The sequence below is a fragment of the Salvelinus sp. IW2-2015 genome, unplaced genomic scaffold (assembly GCF_002910315.2).
Source record: "Salvelinus sp. IW2-2015 unplaced genomic scaffold, ASM291031v2 Un_scaffold2384, whole genome shotgun sequence".
NCBI classification, from domain to species: Eukaryota; Metazoa; Chordata; class Actinopteri; order Salmoniformes; family Salmonidae; genus Salvelinus; species Salvelinus sp. IW2-2015.
The window spans coordinates 47,675-67,811 of NW_019943707.1; the positions used below are offsets into that span (position 1 = coordinate 47,675).

The window sequence follows — 20,137 nt, forward strand, 5'->3', positions numbered from 1 at the left end:
ACAAAAACACACAAGTCAAATGTGAAGTGTAGCATGTTAACACCACCTTCTTACAAGTGAACAGATTAACATGTTCTCACTTTACAGGTTAATCTCACTTTTACATGTGGAATTCAAAATCACATTTGCAGGGACTGTTTTTCACATTAACTTGCAATTCCACATGTGAAAGTGAGATTTTCACATGAAAGTTTTATTTTCCACATATATGAAACTGCAAATTCAATTGTCACAGGTGATTGTTTTTCACATGTTGGCGTTTCATATGTACAAAAACTTCCAAATGTGACTGTTCTTTCACGTGAACTTTCAATTTCACATTTAGTAGGGAAAATCGAATTTGCAGTTTCACACGTAAGAAAACTTGATAACACTTTGTGACAGCTAACATCATAACCCGTTATGACACAGTCATAACCATGTCATAACAGCTGACATATCTTGTCATAACCTGTCATAATATGGTCATAAGACTGTAATGACATATATTTAAACCTGTTGTGACATATAGTTTATTGTGTTATTTTATGGCTGGTTATGACACCTACATAAGAGTGCCAAAACCCACAAAAACCTACCACACAAGGCAAAACATTCCATTACACCACAGACTGCTTGTCAACAGTATGTTTATGTTATATAAACATTTCTGAAATTGACCATATTAAATTATCATTGTAATTGCGCACGCATTGATGTCAGACATGCACCTACCCCAATGCTCTGTTGTTGATGACTGGGGTGAATGCAGGAGCAGATTTCAGGAGCAGGACAAGACACCCTCTTTGTGACTGATGACTGATATAAGGGCCTGTACGTGATTGGCCTATCTGGCTTATATGATTGTGATGTCATAATGCTTCATCACAGTGTCATAAAGTGTATTTTCTTAGTCCAAGTCGGCGCAACCTGCCCCGGGACGTCTTCCTGGACACTCGGAGGTGGTTCCCTTCTGCCCACCGCCCCTATGACTGCGGGATTGACCTTCTCCCAAGCACCACGCCGCCCCGGGGGCATCTGTACTCACTGTCGGGACCTGAAACCAAGGCTATGGAGAACTACATTGGGGACTCCCTAGCTACTGGATTTATCCGTCCCTCTTCTCTCAGCGGCCATTACGAATATCTGGTCATGCCCGTTGACCTCACCAATGCCCCTGCCATGTTCCAGGCTCTGGTAAATGACGTTCTTCGCAACATGCTGAACCGGTTTGTTCTCGTCTACATTGATGACATCCTCATCTTCTCCCACTCCCACCAAGAACATGTGCTCCACGTCCGACAGGTTCTCCAGCACCTTCTGGAGAACCAGTTGTTCGTTAAGGCGGAAAAGTGCGAGTTCCATCGCTCCACCATTCCCTTTATGGGCTACATCATCTTTGCTGGGACCGTCAAGATGGATCCCGAGAAGGTAAAAGCGGTGGTGGATTGGCCTCAGCCTACGTTCAGGGTGCAGCTGCAGTGCGTCCTGGGGCTCACCAACTTCTATCGCCGCTTTATCCGAGGTTACAGCACCCTGGCCTTCCCCCTGTCTGCACTCACTTCTACCAAGGTTCCGTTCGCATTGTCCTCTGCCGCTGACCGGGCGTTCCGGGACCTTAAACACCGCTTCACCACGGTTCCGATCCTGGTTCATCTGGACCCTTCCCGTTAGTTCATAGTGGATGCTTCAGATGTTGGAGTAGGGGCTGTTCTGTCCCAATGTTCTGCCCTGGACCTTAAGCTGCGTCCCTGCGCCTTCTTCTCCCACCACCTCAACGCCACAGAAAGGAATTACGATATGTGGAAAATTCTCGCAGTGAGGAAGGAATGGATTGGAGGAATGGAGGAACTGGCTAGAAGGGGCGGAACATCAATTCATTGTGTTGACCAACCACAAAAACCTGGAGTATCTCCACACTGCCAAGCGCCTCAACTCTAGGCAGGCGAGATGGGCCCTGCTGTTTACCCGGTTCAACTGTTCCATCTCCTACCGGCCGGAGTCCAAAAGGTAGGATGCCCTGTATCGACCGCTATAACTCCACGGCTACCACCGCGGAGCCCGAGACCATCCTTCCCACCTCGTACCTGGCGAAGGCACTCAGCTGGGGTATCAGGGAACACGTCCGGGAGGCGCAGCGGTCCTAGCCGAACCCTGGGGGGGGGGGGGTAACCGGATGTTTGTGCCTGACGCTGTCCGCTCTGCCTCCAGATTTGCCTGCTACCCGGGCTCCCGGCAGACCCCGACTTTTGTGCGACAATGCTTTTGGTGGCCTACCATGGTTACGGACGTTGCCACCTTTGTCGCCGCCTGCAGGGTCTGTGCACGGAACAAGACCCCTCGATAAGCTCCGGCTGGCCTCCTCCAACCTCTGCCCATCCCTCATCGCCCCTGGTCTCACATATCCCTGGACTTTGTCACGGGTCTCCCCCCATCTGATGGCAACACCACCATCCTGACCATGGTGGATCGCTTTTCAGAGGCCGCCCACTTCATTCCTCTCCCCAAGTTACCCTCAGCCAAGGAGACGGCCCAGCTCATTGTGCAGCACATCTTCCGGACCCATGGACTGCCCGTGGACATGGTCTCTGACCGCGGCCTTCATGTTCTCGTCCCAGTTCTCGAAGGCATTCTGCGCCCGCATTGGGTCGTCGGCCAGCCTGTCCTCCGGGTTCCACACCCAGTCTAAGAGCTAGTCGGAGCAAGCCAACCAGGACCTCAAGACCACCCTGCACTGCCTGGTCTCCGCCAACAGGGTGGAATACGCCTGCAACACCCTTCCCTGCTCTGCCACGGGCCTATCACCATTCGAATGTTCCCTGGGGTTTCAGCCCCCGCTCTTCCCTGAGCAGGAAGCGGAGGTCGGCATACCATCTGCCCAGATGTTTGTCCGCCGCTGTCGTCGTACCTGGAGGAGAGCCCGGTCGGCCCTCCTCAAGACCACCTCCAGGTATCGACGACAAGAGGATCGCCATCGGACCCCGGCTCCCCGGTATTGTCTTCTGCAGAAGGTATGGCTATCCACCCGCGATCTGCCCCTCCGGGTGGAATCCTGTAAACTCTCCCCCCGGTTTATTGGACCGTCCCCATCTCCAAGATCATAGCCCCTTTGCTGTTCTTTGCTGTTCTTTGCTCTTCTGTTGCCCTGTACCCTTCGTATACATCCCACCTTTCATGTGTCCAGAGTCAAATCCATGTCTCACAGCCCTTTGTCTCCCGTTTGTTCAAGTCAACCAGAGTTTAATGTCTCAACTTTTTCCCAGTCTCTCTTTCCTCGCCCTCCTGGTTTTGACCCCTGCCTGTCCTGACTCTGAGCCCGCCTGCCTGCCCCTGACCCTGCCTGCCGACCTGTACCTTTGCCCCCCTCTGGAATACCGACCTCTGTCTTACCCTGACCCTGCCTGCCGTCCGGTACCGTTGCCCCACCTCTGGTTTACTGACCCTGCCTGCCTTGACCTGTCTATTGCCTGCCCCTGAGCCTGCCTGCCGACCGGTACCGTTGCCCCACCTCTGGTTTACTGACCCCTGCCTGCCTTGACCTGTCTATTGCCTACCCCTGAGCCTGTCTGCCGTCCGGTACCATTGCCCCACCTCTGGTTTACTTGGATTTTACTAACCCCTGCCTGCCTGACCTGTCTATTCCCTGCGCCGCCGACCGGTACCGTTGCCCCACCCCTTCTGGTTACTGACCCCTGCCTGCCGACCGGTACGTTGCCCCACCTCTGGTTTACTGACCCCTGCCTGCCTTGACCTGTCTATTGCCTGCCCCTGAGCCTGCCTGCCGTCCGGTACCGTTGCCCACCTCTGGTTTACTGACCCCTGCCTGCCTTGACCTGTCTATTCCTGCCCCTGAGCCCTGCCTGGCCGTACCGGTACCGTTGCCCCACCTCTGCGTTACTGACCCCTGCCTGCCTGACCGGTACCGGGTTTGCCCCACCTCTGGTTACTGACCCCTGCCTGCCTTGACCTGTCTATTGCCTGCCCCTGAGCCTGCCTGCCGTCCTGTACCGTTGCCCCACTCTGGTTTACTGACCCCTGCCTGCCCCCTGCCGTCCGGTACCGTTGCCCCACCTCTGGTTTACTGACCCTTCCTGCCTTGACCTGTCTATTGCCTGCCCCTGAGCCTGCCTGCCGTCCGGTACCGTTGCCCCACCTCTGGTTTACTGACCCCTGCCTGCCTTGACCTGTCTATTGCCTGCCCCTGTTGTAATATTAAACCATTGATTATTGTGTGGTCTGCATCTGGGTCTTACCTTCATACCTGATATGTGTGACCTGTTGCCACAAGAAAAGGGCAACCTGTTATGAGTGTGTATCGGAGGCGAAGTCAGGTGCAGTAGAGCAGAGTGTAGTGAACAGGCACACTTTTTATTCCGGTCAAAAGACAGCACAAAAATAACATAAAATGTGCCCAAAACACAGAACATAGACAAAAAAAATAATGTAACAATATCCACAATCTCGAAATACACATAACACAAACAATCCTACACAAAGACAAGGGGAACAGAGAGATAAATACATATGAATTGATTGGGGAATGAAAACCAGGTGTACAGTGAACAAGACAAAACAAATGGATACATGAAAAATGGACTGGTGATGGCTAGAAAGCCGGTGACGTCGACCACCGAACACCGACCGAACAAAGAGAGGAGCCGACTTCGGCGGAAGTCGTGACACAACCAGTAAAGACCCAACACCATTGTAATTCTAGCCCATATTTATGTTTATTTATTTTTCCCTTTTGTATTTTAAATATTTGCACATCGTTACAACACTGTATACAGACATAATGATGGATGTTTTGTGAGTGTAACATTTACTGTTCATTTTTTTTATTGTTTATTATCTATTTTACTTGCTTCGTGCATATGTTTCCCATGCCAAGAAAGCCCCTTACATTTAAATTGAGAGAGAGAGACAGAGAGAGAGACAGAGAGAGGAGAGAGACAGAGAAAGAGAGAGAGAAAGAGAGAGACAGAGAGAGAGAGAGACAGAGAGAAATAGAGACAGAGAGACAGAGAGACAGAGAGAGAGACAGAGAGAAATTGAGACAGAGAGACAGAGAAATAGAGAGAGAGAGAGAGAGAGAAATAGAGAGAGAGACAACTAACCTATGAGTAAAGGGTGTATAAATGGTCTACAGAGAGTGCTTTGAAATAATTGAGTTTTTTTGCCCTCATTATTCATTAAGTCCCTTCAGAAAGTATTTATACACTTTGACTTATTAAATATGATGTGTGTTACAGACTGAATTCAAAATGGATTCAAATTATATTTTTTCTCACCCATCTTCACACAATACATCCCACAATAAGTGAAAACATGTTTTTAGAAATGTTTGCTGATTAATGGAAAATGAAATACAGAAATATTCACACTCCTGAGTCTATACTTTGTAGAATAACCTTTGGCAGCGATTACAGCTGTGCGTCTTTCTGGGTAAATATCTAAGAGGTTTCCACACCTGATTTGTGCAACATTTACCCGTTATTATTTTTTAAACTCTTCAAGCTCTGTCAAATTGGTTGTTGAACAATACAGCTATTTTCAGGTCTTGCCATAGAACTGACAGTAGCCTAGTAGTTTGTATAGATGTGTGAATGTTATGGTTAAGACATTTAGGTTTACATGTACACAGTGCCATGGAACGATAGAAGTGATTTATGTTTCTGACCCGAACCTACTTAGAAATATTGTAGTTGGTTTTAATAAGGATTGGACCCTTTAAATGTGATGTTTTTTTCCCGCCTAAAATGACATACCCAAATCTAACTGCCTGTAGCTCAGGACCTGATGCAAGGATATGCATATTATTGGTACCATTTGGAAGGAAACACTTTGAAGTTTGTGGAAATGTGAAGTTAATGTTGGAGAATATAACACATTCGATCTGGTAAAAGATAATACAATGAAAAAAAACATAATACAAACAAAAATCCAGAGACAGCAGTGGGGTCAAACTGTAGAACCCAGTTCCCATATTTTAATATAAAAATTGATTTAGATTAGATTTTATCAAACAAAACTATACTACATTTTATCTCTAGGACCCTCAGGATGACAAATCAGAGCCAGATTACTGAATGTAAGTACATTATTTACCTCCAGAGGTGAATGTATCAAACCAGTTGCTGTGATAGAAGTGTTTTGTTATTGTGAATGATCCTTAAACAATAACATGGTATTGTTTTGCTGTAATAGCTACTGTAAATTGGGACACTGCAGTTAGATTAACAAGAATTTAAGCTTTCTGACGATGTAAGACATGTCAATGTCCCGGAAAGCTGACTGTTGTTTACAACTTCATTCTAGTCACATTATCGTATATTGAGCAATAACTGTCCAAAGCAGATTGGTTTTTAATCGAATTAAACGGAAATCAATCAAACATATTAGAAACATGGTGAGAACGTAGGCTAAATCAAATCAAATGTATTTATATAGCCCTTCTTACATCACCTGATATCTCAAAGCGCTGTACAGAAACCCTACATGGCTCTAATTCAAAATATGATCTGTTAGATGGTTCCATGATGTCTATAAAACATGACATCTGTGAGCAGTATAACCAGTGTGGAAATTCCCCCGTTCTCTTTATATTGGATCTTTATCCAGCTCCTGTGAACAGTTTGGATGTGCTTAACACCCTCCATAGTCTAAGTGTCCTTGTCTGTATTTCACGGCCACGGTGCCATCGACTGTTTTTAGACTAGGACTCTATTTTCGGCTGGCGTTCAAGGCGGCGCAAGTGTCAAACGCACGTTTGCTTGAAATCTCGTCATGTAAAAACTGGCACAGTGGCATTTTCCAGCCCTAATAATAGGTTCGGCAATTGACCTGTTTTATATCAGCTCATTGTGCTCAGATGGCCGGGGGAATATTTGAGGTGTGTCCTTAAAATCATGATCCAAAGCGCTAATTTCAGGCAGCGCTGATAGGAATATTTAAGACCAATCACAAGCTGGTTTTAGCGGTAACGTGGTTGGTTATGGCATTAATTTTGACAGCAGAAACGCAGCCAATCCAGCCGTCACAACATGCCCATGTGTGCATGGAACAAGAGAAGCCGAATGTGCTTTTGCTGCCGGTATACGTCCTATTTAGAAACATAAAAAACAGGTTGTTTTTTTTACTTCCATTTTGTTTATTTGATTAAAAACCAAGCCTCCTCTCAATGAAGGCTTTTTAATGTCTGCCCAATGCAGTCGTGAAGTAGTCAAGACTGTCGATAAAGGGTTTGGCTCCTGAGACCACTTGGAAATAAATCTTAAAAATCACCAAAGCTTTATTAAAATACCAAGTTTGAGCGGAGTAAATCAACCATTTCCTGCATATTATGCAAGGACATGCATATTTGACCAATCACCCACGTTTTCTGCATAAAACAGTCAAATCATCGCAATATTATTGCATAAAACAGACCCATCACCGCAGTACAAAAAAAACTGGGCTCACAACCAATTTACCACGTTTACAATTCACCGCATTTACCACGTCATGTGGTTGAATCCACACGTCAACAACGTTTTCCTCGTCATCGCATTTGTGACAAATCACAGAATTGCCGTAGAAAAATCAAGCATTTTTTTAACCAAATATCACCAACATTCCCCGCAAAATCTCGAAGGGACCGATAAACGGTGGAGTCATCCGTGTCGCGGGGACTGAATTCACGGTAAACGCTGCATACGTCGGATCAATTGGAAGCTCTGAGACTCACAGCTGTAATCGTTGCAAAAAGTGCTTCTAAAATGTATTGACATAAGTATTCACAGCGTTGTGTCCAATAGCTATTTCATTTTCAATTTATTAGCAAACATTTCTAGAAACATGTTTTCACTTTGTCATTATAGGGTATTGTGTGTAGATGGATGAATAAAAGATTGAATCCATTTTGAATTCAGGCTGTAACGTAACAGAATATGCAGTGTGTCAAGGGGTATCAGTACTTTATGAAGGCGCTGTAACTGCCATATAACAACTAGACCGAGACTGCCCCCATGTGTTACAAAGTATACATCGACATACAGGCTTTATAATCTTAATAGTATAAAAAAAACACCTTAACCACATTGGTGTTGGACATTTATTTCATACGCTCTTTATACAGTACGCGTCTGTCACATTTCATTCGAAATCACGTTAATAAAAAAAGCACACAACATGCGTAGTTGTGAAAAGACTTGCTACATTAAGAAGAAACCATATGAGTACCCATCTTCCTGTAAGAACATTCAATGCTTTGTTTTCATTTACTTTTAAATAAACTCCATGATTCTGTTAATGTGCCCTTGTTATAAGTAGAAAGTTAAAAATTAGAAATGATCACAATAAAAATGGACATAATTTCAACTCTGTACATGTTGTGATTACTAACCAGATCAGTCACCCAATACAGTCTTCGTTCACAATCGCTGCTGTCTTTGTCTGTTCCTCAGGCTAGAACGGATGGGGAAACAATATTTGTATATATATATATATATATATCATTGTATATAGACTTATTTTTCTACTGTATGTTTGTTTTACTCCATGTGTAACTCTGTGTTGTTGTAGTATGTGTCGAACTGCTTTGCTTTATCTTGGCCAGGTCGCAATTGTAAATGAGAACTTGTTCTCAACTTGCCTACCTGGTTAAATAAAGGTGAGAAAAAAAATGTGTCCCATAATGCACCTTCATCCTGGAACATGCTTCAGAAGATCGTAAAGTCAGGGGAGTTAGTGTCCTTGCCTGTTTTTAAGACTCTGATCGACGACACTGTTTGTGACAACTGCAGTTGTTTCTAATCTTCAATTGTATCTTTAACTTGTGACACTTTGTCTTTTGTGTTTATTTGGTATTTTTCTGTAATATTTTATGGACACGGCTTCTATTTCCCTGTTTAGCACTCTTGCCAGGTCGCCCTTGAAAATAGTTTTTTTAAACTTAAAAATGGGTCTTACCTGGTTAAATAAAGGTTTAAAAAATAAAATAAGTACACCTTCGGTTCAGCATTAGAAATGTGTGGTGGACCCAAACATTTTCCCTACATATTATATTAATATTTACCCTCTATTCCACGTAAATCACCAACTTTTAAAAAGTTATCACATTTGAGAAACCGTACAGCAGAAACAAAAGTGAAAAGATAAGTGCTAAAACGTTCCTGAGAAATACAGTATGGTTAAAAAAAAAGATCCCCCCCTCCCAGTTTACAGCCTCAGTTGAGGCATGACATCATCACTATGCGCCGTCTTGAATAGAACGTGTGTCTATGCTGACATCACTGTTTTCCCAAAGCATTTCAAGCCACTCTACCCTACAACATTTCATACAGTTTTCTGTTGTAATCCAGTTTGGTTTCCGAGCAGGTACTTTTTCAGGATCGTAGCAATCTCTTTGGCATTTTGTCGTTTTGCAGGCGACTGCGACAGCATTTTACTGATGGCTTTATGCTGCAGCAGAAAACATATGGGACAAAATGAAGATACTGTGTACTCACTCTGAAACAAGTTGTATAGACAGGCAAACGGACAGTTGTCACCACTCCTTACCTCTAAGATAAACTTCTCACGGAAGTCAGAGGGAAATGTCTGTGTCCGCAGGCTCTGGAACACCTGTGATTAAATGGGGCAGAACTCCAGAGTAAGAAGCGATGCTTTAGAAGTCAATAGCTAGATTTCCATCCAATTGCCGACACATTTTCATGCGAATATTCTACAATCTGCATAAACACAGCAGGGGGGGGTTACACGATGATGGTAGCGGAGGGGGGGGGTTACACGATGATGGTAGCGGACGGGCATGGTTTAACATGACACAGAACCAGATGTGAAAGCTACTGGGCGGTGTTTAACATGACACAGAACCAGATGTGAAAGCTACAGGGCGGTGTTTAACATGACACAAAACCAGATGTGAAAGCAACTGGCGGGGTTTAACATGACACAGAACCAGATGTGAAAGCTACTGGGCGGTGTTTAACATGACACAGAACCAGATGTGAAAGCTACTGGGCGGTGTGCTCACCTTGCTCTTCTCTGAGACAGTGGACATGAACCACAGGAGTTCAAACAATATCAGTCCCAGAGAGAATATATCCGTTTTCTCATCATATTTCCCCCCAGTCTCCTGGAAATACGAAAGTAATTTGTGGTTTGAGAGAGAATAACTAAACAGGAGTCCTTATGGACATGACCAGACGTAAAATGTATGCACCCATGACTAAATCGCTTTTGATAAAAGCATCTGCTAAATGGCATATATTATGGCTAGACCAATCAATTTGTTGAGCTGAAAATATGATTGATTGGCTAAACAAAACTCCATTACCTGCTCAGGGCTCATGTAAAATGGTGTTCCTTTGTTGACAGTCCTGTACATTGATGCATCACTCAGAGTGGTGATCGTGGTCACAAGACCAAAGTCTCCAATCTTCACCATGCCATCACTTCCAAACAATATGTTCTCTGGCTAAAAAAAGAAAGAGATCACATTTATTAGGCGTCATTTTTCGATAAATGTCATAAATAAATGTGGTTAACTTGGCATCTGAAAAACACAGGAAGATAGATTCTCACAAATACCTTTAAGTCTCTGTGAATAAGTCCTTCAGAGTGGATGTATTCCACTCCACAAACCATTTGCTGAAATATTCCAAGTGCCTTGTCCTTGCTTCTACCCTTATTTATGTTGATCCAGTCCTTCAGTGTCCCTCCCTCACAGAACTCCATCTGAATGAACAAACAAGTCCAATCCCCATTTCTGAAGAAACAACAACCCACAAATACAGAAGTCAAGAAACTTTCTCAGGGACATTCAGTCAACTGAATTGATAAATACACACACAACGGTAAAGTGATTCACCTTGAGCTGGAATCAGTCATTGAGTGGTTTGCTTGGTCTTCGCTGGCTGTTTCAGACAGGTCTAAATCTGATTGATTTGTTACATGTGTAGATCCATCTCCCTGGTCTGAATAATTGTCAGAATCTTCTGAGATTCTAGACTGGACCGACGACCTAAGAGTTGAACACAATAATATGCTCCTGAATTTCACATTTTTGATGATCACAAATGAATGAATCTAAATGGCAAAATTAGACTTAATAATACTGTCTTTACTAACTCTGTGCTGTAATCTCCATTGACCCAATTGGCATCCTCAGGCCAAGTCGTATAGTAGCGAACAATGTTAGAATGTTCCAAGGTAGCCAGTGCTTTCACTTCACGATTTGCTTCTCTGTAAGAGATAGGATCATAATTACAACATGTAAATGAACATCTGATAGTTGCTAATGAGCATCAACTATAGCATACAGAAGACACACAACAATAGGAGAGGGATGCACACTATTCATAACGTTTAGGAGGAACAACATGGGGATAGTAGCATCTTAGCCAATGACCTGTATATATATGAATGGACAAAGCCATTGATCACGTGACACCATTCATTCCTATGTGAAGACTCAACACTGAAGCCAAAGCCGTGTTCGAATACCCATACTAACATACTCTATTTTGTTAGCTAAGTTTAGCATGATGGAATAATCAAGTCAATAAACGTTGGCTAGTTTGATGTATAACTACTAACGTTAGGTAGCTAGCTATCATATCGGTACATACTGCTGTAATATATATGCTATGTGGTTCGTAAGGACAGCGTAGCAAAAAAATTGTCAGCCGAACATAACGTGTAAGGTACTTATTTGAAAAGTCATTACTTTATTAAATTGCTCAACCATTTTCTTACATTGTCATAATTAGTTAAAGCAATGAATTTGTATCCGCTCTCGTACTACGGCGGCATATTTTCCGCCAGTTTCTTCAAATCTGAAAAATTGTGCCTTTAAAGATGTGCAGAAGATGTGTGCAAGTAGAGATTATGGTGTGCAAAACAGCAGAAACATAAAACAAATATGGGGATGAGGTAGTTGGATGGGCTATGTACAGCTGCAGCGATCGGTAAGCTGCTCTGACAGCTGTGCTAAAAGCTAGTGAGGAGATATGAGTCTCAGCTTCAGTATTTTTGCAATTCGTTCCAGTCGTTGGCAGCAGAGAACTGTAAAGAAGGTGGCCAAAGAGGAGGAATTGGCTTTGGGTTTGGCGACAAATATGAAGCGAGGGCCAGCCAACGAGAGCGTACAGGTCGCAGTGGTGGGTAGTATATGGGCTTTAGTGACAAAACAGATGGCACTGTGATAGACTGCATCCAATTTGCTGAGTAGAGTGTTGGTGGCTATTTTGTAAATGACATCGCCGAAGTCGAGGATCGGTAGGATGGTCAGTTTTACGAGGGTATGTTTGGCAGCATGAGTGAAGGTGCTTTGTTGCAAAAAGAAGGAAATTCTAGATTTAACTTTGGATTGGAGATGCTTAATGTGAGTCTGGAAGAGAGTTTACAGTCTAGCAGCCAGACACCTAGGTATTTGTAGTTGTCCACATATTCTAATCAGAAACGTCCAGAGTAGTGATGCTGGCGGGCGGGGCGGGTGCGGGCAGCGGTTGGTTGAAAGAGCATGCACTTAGTTTTACTTGCATTTAAGAGCAGTTGGAGGCCACGGAAGGAGTGTTGTATGGCATTGAAGCTCGTTTGGAGGTTTGTTAACACCGTGTCCAAAGGGCCAAGAGGTATACAGAATGGTGTCGTCTGCGTAGAGGTGGATCAGAGAATCACCAGCAGCAAGAGTGACATCATTGATGTATACAGAGAAGAAAGTCGGCTGAGAATTGAAACCTGTGGTACCCCATAGAGACTGCCAGAGGTCCGGACAACAGGCCCTCGATTTGACACACTGAACTCTATCAGAGAAGTAGTTGGTGAACCAGGCGAGGCAAGTCATTTGAGAAACCAAGGCTGTTGAGTCTGCCGATAAGAATGCGGTGATTGACAGAGTCGAAAGCCTTGGCCAGGTCGATGAAGACGGCTGCACAGTACTGTATTTTATCGATGGCGGTTATGATATCGTTTAGGACCTTGAGCGTGGCTGAGGTGCACCCATGACCAGCTCTGAAACCAGATTGCATAGTGGAGAAGGTACGGTGGGATTCGAAATGGTCGGTGATCTGTTTGTTAACTTGACTTTCGAAGACCTTAGAAAGGCAGGGCTTCAATGAGAAGGCAGTCAAGGACATCTGGTGTATTAGAAGCAACTGTTGGTAAACATAATTGTCTTTGAATTATGTTTTTCACATAGATTGCCATTTTTCCATTTGATTTGACTGTAACGGAGATCCTGTTTTCCTGCTGCAGTACCACAGTCGGCCTTTAACTTTGTGGCTTCAATGAGAGGACAGTCGTTCTCCTCTGGTCTTACCCCATATTCTGCACAATCTTCACGGCGTACGTTTTCCCATCCAATTTGTGTTGGGCTTCAGTGACACACCCAAAGCCTCCTGCACCCAGAACACTCAATAATTTGAAATCTTTGGAAAACCTGAAATCAAAACATAATTCAGATCTTGAGTATTATAATAGTGAGGGTAGCCTAGGGTGAATGTTTTAATAGTAAGGGTAGCCTATGGTGAATGTTTTAATAGTGAGGGTAGCCTAGGGTGAATGTTTTAATAGTGAGGGTAGAAAAGAGGTAATATGCGTTTTTCTCTATTTATTCACAGGTGAATGGGATCTTAGTACTATTGGTCAGGTGGTCCTATTGGTTACCCAGGAACAGTTTGATTAATAAAGACATAATAATAAAGGTTAATAAAGGTCTACCTGGAGCTTTCAGTCAGTCTGATGGAAATATCTTGATAATCACTGGGGAGAAAGAGAACACTTTCAAATTCACCCACCCCATATATCAATTAAAACCTCCTTCCCCAAATATCAATTAAAACCTCCTTTCCCAAATATATCAATTAAACTCCTTCCACAAATATACACTGCTCAAAAAAATAAAGGGAACACTAAAATAACACATCCTAGATCTGAATGAATGAAATATTCTTATTAAATACTTTCCTCTTGCAGGAACTGCTGACACACTCCAGCCACATGAGGTCTAGCATTGTCTTGCATTAGGAGGAACCCAGGGCCAACCGCACCAGCATATGGTCTCACAAGGGGTCTGAGGATCTCATCTCGGTACCTAATGGCAGTCAGGCTTCCTCTGGCGAGCACATGGAGGGCTGTGCGGCCCCCCAAAGAAATGCCACCCCACACCATGACTGACCCACCGCCAAAACCGTCAGCTGAGATGTTCACAGCAGAAGTTCTCCACGCGTCTCCAGACTGTCACGTCTGTCACATGTGCTCAGTGTAACCTGCTTTCATCTGTAAGAGCACAGCGCCCATGCAATTGCCAATCTTGTTTCTCTGGCAAATGCCAAACGTCCTGCACAGTGTTGGGTGTAAGCACAACCCACCTGTGGACGTCGGCCCCATACCCACCCTCCATGGTCTGTTTCTGACCTTTGAGCAGACACATGCACATCGGTGGCCTGCCGGATCATTTTGCAGCTCTGCAGTGCTCCTCCTTGCACAAAGCAGAGTAGCGTCCTGCTGCTGGGTTGTTGCACTCCTACGGTCTCCTCCACGTCTCCTGATTACTGGCCTGTCTCCTGTAGCGCCTCATGCTCTGGACACTACGCTACAGACACAGCAAACCTTCTTCCACAGCTCGCATTGATGTCCATCCTGGATGAGCTGCACTACCTGAGCACTTGTTGTGGTTGAGACGCCGTCTCATGCTACCACTAGAGTGAAAGACCGCCACATTCAAAAGTGACAAAACATCAGCCAGGAAGCATAGGAACTGAAATGGTCTTGTCACCACCTGCAGAACCACTCCTTTATTGGGGTGTCTTGCATTGCCTATAATTTCCACCGTTGTCTATTCCATTTGCACAACAACATGACATTATTGTCATCAGTGTTCTTCCTAATGACAGTTTGATTCACAGAAGTGTGATTGACTTGAAGTTACATTGTGTTTATATTTCCTTTTATTTTTTGAGCTATATATATATATATATATAATATATATTATATAATAAAATAAATAAAAACTCCCCCCAAATTCAAAATGAAACATTTTACATCACAGAACAAAGATAAACTTTATCATTTTTGAGGAAGGCTGATGTTAGAGTTGCAGCACAGTAGTCACAGCTGCCACTAGCTGACGGAGAAACACCTGTAGTTCCCTATATTAATTATAAGTAATAAACTATATAAGACCTCATATTTTCTATTTTGTTTTGAAATTGATACTGAACATGGAACATATAACATTTCTGTATTGATCTTCTAGTTTCATTGTATATATATAATATTTTTCCCTATGACCACAACACAGACTTACCTCTCGTATTTAATAAGCTTTCCTCCCCCGCTTGCTTCATCCTCATTTTCCACACTTTCTCTCCGACTTTTCTGCTTTGCCGCTACTTTGCAGTCATAAAAGATCTTATCACTAATTTTCTTATTGGCCCAATTCTCTGCAATTTGTTGCACACTCATCCCTCTTCCATCACTCTTTGACATCAGCACCCTCCTCAGTTCCTCCTCGTGATGCCAGGGTCTCAGAAGGACTAGCACTCGATCGACTCTGGAACAATGACAGAGACAACGCCCCCCTGTTTCTCCACAGACCAGACTGGTGGAATGTCTGTGTTACATAAAGAAGTCCAGCTTTGTTTAAAGCGTACAGGACATGTTTAACTCCTTGGCCTCTTTAGTCCAACCGCTCGCTATCTGGAGCAGTGGATCCTTGTTTCTTCACCTTTAAAAATACTATATCTCTCCTCAAGTCCAACTGGTCTCCTGCTGGTTTCGCAGACATAGTCATAGAATGTTGAGCATGGAAAGATAAAACATGACAACGTTACCAGTTAGTTCAGGTACAAGTTACAATTATGAAATCATTGTCATATACTGTTGGAAGTTAGCCTGTTGGAACCAGCCTGATTGCTGCGRCAACTTAATAAGGGAWACTTAGAGATMTTGGCAATGAAGCCCTTTATCTACTTRCCCAGAGTCWGGTGAACTCTGGGTACCATTTGTATGTGTCTGCATCCAGTATGAAGAACATTAGAGGTAGTTTCACTAGCCAATGCTAACTAGCGTTAGCGCAAAGACTGGAAGTCTATGGTATCTAATAGCAAGCTAGAAGTTACCATAGACATCGTCATTGCGCTAACGCTAGTTAGCAACTTCCTCCAAACTGCACACAGACATACAAATGATATCCACGAGTTCATCTGACTCAAAGGAAGTAGTAGGGCTTCATTGCCAAAATCCGGAATGAAATAGAACGTTGAACGCAGCAAATCGGGCTGATTCCACCAGTCAGTATGTTGGAAACCTATGAGCATAAAAAAAACACAGTTCATGCTTTTCTACCATAAATACAAACTGCTGAAAAGCAGCTATTCGTTTTACAAGTTATTACTAATACAAACAGCTATATACAGTTTAATGTATTTATTAATGTAATCAGTGTGAAACATGAATACTTGAGCAGTATTTCTAGAATGGTCTCATAACTAACATATAGTAGCTAACCTATAGGATCCCTCATGGTAAACAGGTAAGGTCGTATTTCATATAAATAAACAGATTTGAACTTTACATTTATAGAAGTACTCGGGTCTACGTCGAATTTCGTCTTACCTTCACGGTGACGAGATAGATGACTTGCGAGTGTTCCCTTTTCGGTCATGCCTAGATGGGATCCAGCTTTTGTCAAATTCATGTCATAAACATAATTTGTTTTGCATTTTAGCTAACCCTAACTCCTTTCCTAATCTTTTCCTACTTCTCATAACCTGTCACTACTAACCTGCTGCGTCAATTCTCCGAACCTGCTGCGTCAGCTGCATCAATTCTCCTAAACCTGCTTCAAAAAGTCAAATCTGACAAAAACTTCATCCATTCTAGCCATTACCCTTCTTTTCTAGTTCTACACCCCGGAAATGAGTTACCTCTTCGTTCAGCCATCCCTACGGCGAAAATGAATGTGGAGAATAGGGTTTAGGAATAAACGCCCAAAATAAGGTCTGAGATTAACACAGGTTTTGGAGATCTTATACTTATTTTTTTTGTATGAGATAGGAGTCAGCTAACATGACCTTTATGAATTATGAAGACGTTGTGCTTTAAAAAAAATATACAATTCTAAATTCACAAAAAGTGACGTTAATCGATTAAGATTATCCCACAGAGCAAAAAGTATAAAATCTTCTAAACCTGTGTTTACCACATACCCAACTTATTTTCGTCGTTTATCCAAAAACGCCATTCATTTTCTCCATAGGATCTGTCCAACGAACCATGACGGAGTTAGTGCCTACAAAAAGACGCCATTACTATTTCTCTGTAGTGTTCTGTAGACAATTTCGTTTTCGATTCGCTTGAAAACAGAACTGAAACTGATATGAGTGTCAGCCTGTGATTAGCCTGAACAGCTGCTAGTGGTCGCTATTGACCATATAAAATAAAGGCAAATAGCGCCACCTAGCGGCTGTTCAGGCTACCTCTTACTGCCATTATTTTAGGCAAATGTCCACTGTTATTACTTAGATTGTATGTCTATTTTGAGTTAAATGAAATTCCTGACTAACACATGCATTCTTATCAAATAGGGCTACCTGCTTTTCACAATCCCCAAATCCAGAACAAATACAGTATTCTATAGAGCTGTTATTACGTCAAACTCCCTTCCATCTCATATTGCTCAAATGAACAGCAAACCTAGTTTTAAAAAAAAGTCTGTATTATGTCATGTTTCATGTGGACCCCATGGAGAGTAACTGCAGCTTTTACAACAGCTAAAGGGGATCCTAATAAATACAAATATTTTGTCAGTTCATGAAGTGTATTTTAAAAAGCCCATCTAGTCAACAGTATAAGCCTGAAACATTCATAACGTTCTGTATTACTTCCTGTTAATCTGCTTTATCTTAATGCCTCATACCGTAGCCTACAGTACATAACATAGCCTACATAACATACCACAGCTTACAGTATATACCGTAGCCTACAGTACATAACATACCCTATAGTACATAACATACCGTAGCCTACATAACATAGCCTACATAACATACCGTAGCCTATGTAACCGATGTGAAATTGCTAGCTAGTTAGCGGTGGTGTGCGCTAACAGTGTTTCAATCGGTGACGTCACTCGCTCTGAGACCTTGAAGTAGTTGTTTCCCTTGCTCTGCTCTGCTCTGTGGCGAGATGGGTAACGGTGCTTCGTGGGTGACTGTTGATGTGTGCAGAGGGTCCCTAGTTCGAGCGAGGAGAGAGACGGAAGCTATACTGTTACACCTACATAACATACCATAGCCTACAGTACATGGCATGGTGTATAGTATCAACATCAAGGACCAGGTACTCTTGGTAAACTAAAGCAATGGTTTCAACATGGGACTTGTACCCTTATAGTATGTCAACTGTTTCTTCATGGATACACAGGATCCTGCATTCATGACAAGTGGGAAACTACATTCAAATGAATGTAAGATATTAACATAGAGCTTCCTATTGGTTGATTCGGATACTATCAAGTGGGGAATCTCAGCTATGATCTAAACAGAATACTCTGTAATGTCAAAGAGGAAGAATTAAAAAATATATATATTTTAATTAATGATTAGATAAGTATTCAACCCCCTGAGTCAATAATACATGTTAGACTCACCTTTGGCAGCAATTAGAGCTGTGAGTCTTTCTGGGTAATTCTCTAAGAGCTTTGCACACCTGGTTTGTACAATATTTGCCCATTATTTGTTAAAAAAAATGTATTCAAGTTGAAGTTCTGTCAACTTGGTTATTATGCGGCTTGTTAAGCAAATGATTACCCCTGAACTGGTTTAGGCTTGTCATAACAAAGGGGTTGCAACAACATTCATACATCTGGCATAGCATCGCATAACACATGACAGGCTGCTCATGATTGAGACGGGATGCTTGAACAGAATAATGCTTCATAATTATCTCTTCACAGCCTAGAACATTCATAACATGACTACATAGGCTAATCGAGTCATCAATATGCAACTGAACTATAAATGTAACAATAGGCTCAACATCATTGACAGGTCAACTTAACTTGCCATTATGAATAGAATGCCGGACATCGGAGAAATGGCCGAACAATCTTTTTTGGGCAGACCATAGAATAGATGTACCATACCTGATGTGCTTGACCAGGTTCCCACTCATATGGTGCTCCGCGTTAGGGGAACCAGTAGGGTCCAGGACAACGGCAGAGTGGATCCTGCGATTGACATACTAAACGCAAGTGGTTATACAGTGGGGCAAAAAAGTATTTAGTCAGCCACCAATTGTGCAAGTTCTCCCACTTAAAAAGATGAGGCCTGTAATTTTCATCATAGGTACACTTCAACTATGACAGACAAAATAAGAAAAAAAATCCAGAAAATCACACTGTAGGATTTAATGAATTTATTTGCAAATTATGGTGGAAAATAAGTACCAAGTAAAAATGTCTAAATGTCCTCAAACATAACATATTCAAGTATAGTACTGTCCAATCTCTCACTAAAATGGTCCATCTTGTGCAGCTTACCAAGAGTATCCAGTGGTAGTTTGTCACATTGCAAGTTCCAATCCATCAACTGTGCTGCCTCCAGACTGGTGTACAGGGAGAGGAATGAAGTTACCTTTATATATGTGGCAGGCCATCTTTTGTCAGGAAGGTTGCAGTTTGCCACATATTGACCCTTCTAGCCTCTTATTTTGAACCATGACACAAAAACAACTCTGCAGACATGCATTTACCTTTGTGTTCTTGCGCATCACCACCTTATCCCCACACAGGATATTCCCTGCCAGAAGGTGATCCACAATAAAAAAACACCCCTCTCCACATGAAGGTCAATCATCTTCAGTTGGAGGTAGAAGTCAATGACCTAAACTAGAATATAGTTGGTCCAAGTTGACATGATGCCCAGGCAACAACTCTAATTCTACTGTATACCAACAGCATGCATGGAAATGTCATCCAATTCAACCATAACATACCTCCCCACTAAGCCACTCATTGTGCTTCAACGTAAGGAAGTCATGGAGGTGCAGGATGGCCACGGATCCCTCCTACCATATCCTTGCGGTTGGCCTTGTCCACACCATGCGATGACATTGCCCACAATTTCTTCACCAATGGGCAGACAAATGGTGTCCAAACTGCCTGACTGTA

At 43.0% G+C, this 20,137-nt stretch overlaps 1 protein-coding gene across 1 annotated transcript; it reads right to left on the reverse strand.

Moving 5' to 3' along the window:
• Positions 1-8,057: 8,057 nt before the first annotated feature.
• Positions 8,058-15,442, reverse strand: pkz (protein kinase containing Z-DNA binding domains). Its single transcript, XM_024141063.2, has 10 exons — positions 15,272-15,442; positions 13,684-13,725; positions 13,283-13,402; positions 11,092-11,205; positions 10,832-10,984; positions 10,552-10,729; positions 10,298-10,438; positions 9,995-10,096; positions 9,520-9,582; positions 8,058-9,420 (listed from the first exon to the last, which is right to left on the reverse strand). The coding sequence occupies exons 1-10, from the start codon at positions 15,427-15,429 to the stop codon at positions 9,295-9,297; spliced, it is 1,197 nt and encodes a 398-aa protein (XP_023996831.2). The 5' UTR covers positions 15,430-15,442; the 3' UTR covers positions 8,058-9,294.
• Between the last annotated feature and the right edge of the window lie 4,695 nt (positions 15,443-20,137).